The sequence below is a fragment of the Triticum urartu genome, chromosome 4 (genome assembly GCF_003073215.2).
Source record: "Triticum urartu cultivar G1812 chromosome 4, Tu2.1, whole genome shotgun sequence".
NCBI classification, from domain to species: Eukaryota; Viridiplantae; Streptophyta; class Magnoliopsida; order Poales; family Poaceae; genus Triticum; species Triticum urartu.
In genome coordinates, this window is record NC_053025.1 from 457210965 (window position 1) to 457217620 (window position 6656).

Sequence of the window (6656 nt, forward strand, 5' to 3'; positions counted from 1 at the left end):
CCATACATGAAGCATTGAGGTCTCAGGAAGTGGCTGGAGCACTCAGGGCTCGGGAAGTGGCAAGCTATCTGTCACTCGTATATCGCTTCCACCTCTGATGGCAAAGTATGTGACATGTCACATCTAGCAGTGGAGATGTAATACCACACTCAAGGCCACCAATCGCAAATAACAAGTGATAAAAGTATTTAAACAAACTGCTCCAATGCCACTGCATAATCAAGCTTCCCATTACACGGAACAACATTATTCAAGTATCACAATGTCAGTGCCAACTAAACACCCTGATTTACGACCATTTATGCTTGTTTCAGAACACCACCATCACTCAATGTGATTTACACACAAATCGACACCTTAGCTGCCACGGTAAGTGGTAAAGGAAAAGGGAGAATGCAAAAGAGGAACATGGAAATGCTCGGTCGTCTGGCTTCTTTTTATCTCAAATATGATGCTCACGTAAGGGAAGAACCCTGACGGTGCATACTTGGAGGTATTGAAACTTATGCGATAGAAACCAGGAGCGACATTGTCAACGATATCCATCAGCTGACCGCTGCGTCCATCATTGTTTGTGACCGAAGTGCCTAGGGTTGTCCATCCCTTGAATTCTTTGTTGTCAAATGCCGGGGTACTTGACACGTCCTTCCACATCTCCAAGTGAACTTCAATTCCAGCTGCTGGCGATCCAAGAGCCGTGTCCAGCACATGGGTTGTGATAGGAGGGCGTGTCCGGTTGGAGCTACCTGTAATTTCAGGAGCTTTATTGGCAGAAAGCTGGGAAAGAGCTCCAAGGTGTGCACCAATAATCCGCATCCGATCTATTTGAAATTTTTAATGAAGCTTAAGAAAGCAAAATTACCAAAAGTTGCACAGATATAAAAACTACTATTGATAGTTACACTGTCACAACTGCACAAGCAAAGTACACAGAACAATCCAGATAATCATGGAGGTACAGACTACAAACAATTCTGGTCCAAGAAATTGATAATAATCCATGCCCAGGAGTTGTCTTTCCAGTGCGCAATCAGCAATGACAAACTATTTTCAATGTTAAGAATGAATCTGGCATTTATCTCTTTCATGTAGGCTATAGTTTCTATTTGTCAACAGACAATTCAGTTGCCTTCAGATAAACAAACAGAGAACCACGTTATGCAAAGTTATTGTTTGTAAGGTTACAAAGAAAGTTATTGTTTGTAATAACTGCAATAGTAGATTTTTATTTAGAGCATCTCCAACAGGCACCCCAAATCTACCTCACGTGCTAAAAACCAGCGTTTGTGTGCGCCGGAGGCAAAAAAAAATCGCTCCAGCAGGCGCTGTAAAGTAGAGCGCGCTTAAAAAACTTTAGCACACGGGTGTGCGCGCGGGCTGCGGGGCTGCAAATTTGGGGCGCCGGATTGTGCGCGCGGGCTGCTGCAGGTGGGGCCGCCGCATTGGGCGCCGTGTTTTTGTGCGTCTGGAAAACCTCCTGCACGCAAAAACACTATTTCGGCGCTGCAGAACTTTTTTAGCGCGCTGCGCCACCGCGCGTCTGTTGGAGATGCTCTTAGTATCAGGCATTGGCAAACACTAGTCAGTATTCTAATGTTTGCAGATTAGATATATACCCCTATGGGGCGCATCCATATTTTCAGCTCAAAGTGAAAAATTACAAAACGTCAAAACAATTCAACTGGTGCTTTTGCATGTACTCCCTCCGTCCCACAATATAAGAGCGTTTTGCAAGTTAACATAGCTTGCAAAACGCTCTTATATTGTGGGACGGAGGAAGTAGCAGTGTAGCACCAATGTACGGAAAGACCAAAAACACATTGGCTTCGTTTGGATATGTATGTATTGGGGGGCTGGGAATTTGCATGGAGTCCAATACTAAATCAACCTTTGTATTGCAATGGGCTCCAATACCAATACAGATGTTTGGATGTACAAAATATTGCAGGTTGAAATTGCTCACTCAATTGAACTGGCTTATGAAAATGAAAGGACGGAAATTACAGACTTGGTAGCATTGAACAAATAGACCAATAAGACACCAATCTCAGGAAAGCACGAGCATGCGAGGTCAATATCGTTCAAGTTTCAACTATAGGATACATAAGGAAAAAAAGGTGCAAACAAGTGGATAAAGAAGAGCAGATGTCCATTTTACCACAGAATGAGTCAACAGATAATTCAATACCTGCAGCTTTATCCGGTTGGCTAATATGATTTTCACCTGAAGTAGGGGGAGCAGCAGTTTCTGCTGAGAAAAGCTTTGTAAGACGCAGCTCACTTATCTTCAGTTCTTCCTCTGCCGCAGCCTCAAGCTCAACAATTGGCCTATTTGCATAACGCCTCTGGAAAGAGAAGCAGGATGATAAGATAACTTCAAAATCATTACAGAGATAGAAAGAAAAGCATTGTATCAAGGCTTTCTACTAATATGATTTTGTGATCAAGTCATAGCTCGCGCAGTGCACTGTATCAGGGCTAAACTCAAAATTAAATACCCCAGGTGATGCCAAAAGCCAAAGGAACAGAATTTAATTCCAATACAAAATTTCTGGTCCATCGAGGAAGGCCGCTATTGTCATTCAGAAAACAGCAGTTCTTCCATGATTCTGATTTTACTGGTATTCCACAGATAACAATACCGTAACAGCTAACAGAGAGGGCTAATAGCTTTCTTTTGAAGACAAACCATGTTACTGATGCACAAATTGTTGAGATGACCTGAACAGGCATACATGTAAATTACAGAAACCAAATATTGGAGTTTAGGATAGACATATGCAGACCTTAAGCTCAGCTAAGACCTCAGGGGCAGTCCTCCCAGACGCGCATATCATGAACACAAACCCAAACTTCTCCCTGTATTTGGCATTCCACTCGGATAACTCCTGGAAGAGTTGCAAGAAACCGAATTGAGTCCACAAATCAGATCACAGATGCAAGGAACACAGTGAACAACGTAGAACCTGCGCGGTCGAATCAGTGGCTGTGGAAAGCGCAGCTGATTGCTCTTCCTTGCTCCACCTGCAGTGACTAACGATCAGTAACAGCAAGAAGCGAACATTATTGAGCCCAGCAGAAGTAGAATTAAGGAAACTGACTTGGAGACGGATGAGGAGGTGGTTCCAATGGACGGGTGAGCAGCGAAGGCCTCCAGCCATCCAGTCACGTCTACCTTGATTTGTTCCACGCCGATCCCGATTACACGCAGGTGAGCAGCATGTATCAGTACGGGAAGTGAGGGGTATTCAGACAGGAGGATGGGCGCAGGGAAGAGAGGTTCGGAGATGGAGAGCTACCTACCTCGTTGAGCCAGATGCGGCGGGCGGCGAGTAGTGCGTCGGCGAGAGAATCGAAGGGGGAGGCAGCGGCCAGTGCAGCAGCAAAGCGGCGGCTGCCGTTCACCCTCAGCACATCCTCCACAGTCAGCGGCCTCAACGTCGCCATCTCAACTGGTTGATTTGCTCCACTACGCAAGACAGTGTGTTTGATTTAGAATTAGAGATGTTGAATGGGAGTTGACGGGTGAGAAGATTAAAAGTTCACTCGTTGGTTATTGGAAATGGGAGTTTAAGGTTGTGTTTGTTTGGGGTACCCAAAATCAACAAAATAGTGTTTTCCTACACACAATGCATGTTCATGTCAAACAGGACACACAACATTGTCAAATGGAGTTGTGTGATTGTTTTAAAGAAACGCCTGCTGGAGGATGAGGAAACCTTTTGAACAATTTTTGAATATACAGCCCCCATATCACTGAGCTTTCATGCTGAATATATAGCGTTCGTATCATCCCAGCGATTTCTTATACTGTTTCGTACCAGTCCACATTATTAGCAGAGCACACCCAAGCTGCACAGCACACGCAGAGACATGCACAGAGCACACGCCAAACACATGAATCTTATTTGCTGCTTCGTTTGATTTGAAAAAAATCACTTGTCCTGGTTACTAGAAAGACTAGTAAAGGTGAGAAGCAAGACTAAGCCAAGGAGCATCCTCAACCTGTATTTTACTGGTAATTTACGAGGTCAGGCACACTGGAATTTACTTCAGAAGCATTTTCCTGTAATGGGTTGTGTCACCCACGATTAGTAAACTCTAGAAAATGTATGTTGTGATGACTGAATAAGTTAGCTAGCACATCTCTGAGAAAAATGGAGAGAAAGCCCGTTCTTAATAGCCCACAGTTGCTGTGATCATTGCTCTGTATGAACGCACAGAGATGAGAGAGGGAGAGGAGTTTAGGGGCGCTACCTTGGGCCTCGGTGCGTGGTGGCGAACGCAGAGGCAAGAGAGGAGTTGACGAGGAACGGCGGAGCAGGGCGGCCGGCGGCGTCAGAGTTTAAGAGGAACGGGGCGGCGGTGTCGGTAACCTCGGGTGTTGGGCGCGGAGGAGAAACGGAAGCTCGGGGTGGGGGGTTTGGGGGCGGATGGATCCGATCCACCGGCCGGAGGAGCGTAGGGAGTCTGGTCGCCGGAGATCTCTCGGGTGGAGGCAGCTGCGGGACGAGAGGATACCAAGCCCCAGTAAGTTCTGTCGGGATCGGGCGAGAGGGCGAGGAGGGGAGAAACCGATCGAACCGTGTTGTGTAGAGCAACTCTACCACATGCCGTATGAGAGCATCTCGATGTGCTATAATCCAATCGTTTATACGTGCCGCCCGCAAAAATATTTGCAGTATCTAAAAATAAATAAAAATCAGGAGGTACTGCACAACTATACCGCAAAGAAAAACCGGCGAGGCTTCGGCGCTGCTCCGGCAGTCCATCTACCCCGACAACGCTCCGGTGGTCACCGTCGACCTCCTCCGCCTGCTCCGGCGACATTTCGGCAGTCCGCCTACTCCGGCCATGTTCTGGCACTCCGCTGCCGAGCTCCTCCGGCGACGCTCCGGCCGTCCTATGCCGAGCTCCTTCGCCTACTCCGGCGCTAATGGGTGCTAATGGGTTTAAGATTTTAATATATAGAGACTTGCAAAACGAATCAAAAACTGTAGATTTGAGATATGCAAGGGATAAGAGTATTCCTAGCAGATCCTATAACCGGCCGGTCCGTAAAAAGATTTTATGGGACCATGAGCACTCCGGCGGAACAGTTTTCATAAACCCGTCTCGCAAATGTTTTGCAGGACGCGTTTGCGGGATCTGTTCCGCATCGGAGGGCCCACGTCCCGCAAATACAATCATAGGCACATATTGACAAGTTCATCATTACTAGTGCATAAAAATTAGTTCATCATCATATATATACATCGCTAGTTTATCACATCCAAAATCATGCGCAACATACGAGACATCAAGTTAGACTCATAAATGTGCGATAAAACAAGACAAAAGATGTTCAAATGACATAGAGCAATCAAGCAACATCCTCATTGCTGCGAAGAACGTCACCACCAACACCGCCCTTACCACCTCCATCGCCATCATCCACATTGATCGGAGAGTTCGCACCATCATCTTCACGAACTTGAACCGGAGAATGAGCACCACCATCCTTACAAACTTGGACCGGAGAGTGAGCACCACCACCAGCACCACCATCACCACCATTCACATGATTTGCCGAAGCACCACCACCCATGTCGAATCCACCATCACCACCACCCATGTCGAAGCCACCACCACCACCAGTGCCGAAGCCGCCACCACCACCACCACCACCCATGCCGAAGCCACCTGTCGATGTCAAAACCGGTAGATCGCGGGTAGGGGGGCCCAAGCTGTTAGATCGGATCGATGGGTAACATGAGAAGAACACACAGGGGATTTACCCAGGTTCGGGCCCTCTCTATGGAGGTAAACCCCTACGTCCTGCTCTTGTTTTGTATTATGAAGGTATCGAAGTAGAGATTTGATCTACCTCGAGATCGTAAGTTATGGTCTAAACCCTAGTGGTATGATGAATGAGCGTATGGATGGTCTCCCTCTATGGGCTAAACCTCCTGGTTTATAAAGGCACCAGGGGTATCTAGGGTTACACATGGTCGATTGCCATCTAAGGATTCACATGCCAAATCTAAATATACTTGAAGTACACGCCAAGTGTTCGGCCTCCACACTTCGAGGATCTCTGGAGTCTTGCTTCCTTAATGGGGTGGTAGTCCGGCCCATGCATTAGTCCGGTTGGGCTAGGACCCCCTAGCCCTAGACACCGTCAGTAGCCCCCCGAACTTGTCTTCGAAGCCGAGGTAGACAATCTTCCTCGGATAATATCTTCAGTTGGGCGGTCTTTGGCTTAGCAGGCAAGTTCCACATCGTCGAACGGGTGTGATACTTCACGAGTCATTCTAACGGATGGCTATCTTCCTTTGGTAGAGGCCCAAGTGAGTCCAGCTATATGCAGCTCAAGGCGTACTATTGTTTCTTCCAATCACAAGCTTACTTAGCCCCGAAGACTAGCAGCGTAGGGGAGCTCGAGGGTCAGTTATTGGCAGCCTTATACTGAAGCGTCACCAATCCTGACACGACATTCGTCAGCCATTACTTATTCGAATCGTGGTTCGAGGCAAACCTCTTACTGGCACGTCGCATCAAAACAGAGATCGTGCCCGCATTTTGGGGGATATCATCAATCAATCGCTTCTTCCCATGCGGCCATAACGGCACGGTAAGCCGAAATGTGGCAATTTTTACGGCACTAAAGAGGTACG

The 6656-nt window shown here is 47.1% G+C and overlaps 1 protein-coding gene across 5 annotated transcripts; it reads right to left on the reverse strand.

Moving 5' to 3' along the window:
• Positions 1 to 206: 206 nt before the first annotated feature.
• On the reverse strand, positions 207 to 4610 carry LOC125552046 (uric acid degradation bifunctional protein TTL). Of its 5 annotated transcripts, XM_048715501.1 has the most exons (8): positions 4258 to 4610; positions 4006 to 4066; positions 3304 to 3469; positions 3102 to 3175; positions 2967 to 3024; positions 2787 to 2888; positions 2189 to 2345; positions 207 to 821 (listed from the first exon to the last, which is right to left on the reverse strand). In XM_048715501.1, exons 3-8 carry the CDS (start codon positions 3445 to 3447, stop codon positions 358 to 360), a joined length of 999 nt encoding a protein of 332 aa, XP_048571458.1. In that variant the 5' UTR covers positions 3448 to 3469; positions 4006 to 4066; positions 4258 to 4610; the 3' UTR covers positions 207 to 357. The 5 variants fall into 5 exon arrangements, with proteins under 5 accessions (XP_048571458.1, XP_048571461.1, XP_048571459.1 ...); XM_048715504.1 differs by lacking the exon at positions 4006 to 4066 and having other exon boundaries at positions 207 to 746; positions 2225 to 2345; XM_048715502.1 differs by lacking the exon at positions 4006 to 4066 and having other exon boundaries at positions 2225 to 2345.
• Positions 4611 to 6656: the final 2046 nt, after the last annotated feature.

Excerpts from the sequence above, each read along its gene's own strand:
- LOC125552046 (XM_048715501.1), bottom strand. The coding sequence starts at position 3,447 with ATGGCGACGTTGAGGCCGCTGACTGTGGAGGATGTGCTGAGGGTGAAC. Across the intron at positions 3,025-3,101 it reads ACCTCCTCATCCGTCTCCAA|GTGGAGCAAGGAAGAGCAAT; the intron begins GTCAGTTTCCTT and ends TAGTCACTGCAG. Across the intron at positions 822-2,188 it reads CCAACCGGATAAAGCTGCAG|ATCGGATGCGGATTATTGGT; the intron begins GTATTGAATTAT and ends AATTTCAAATAG.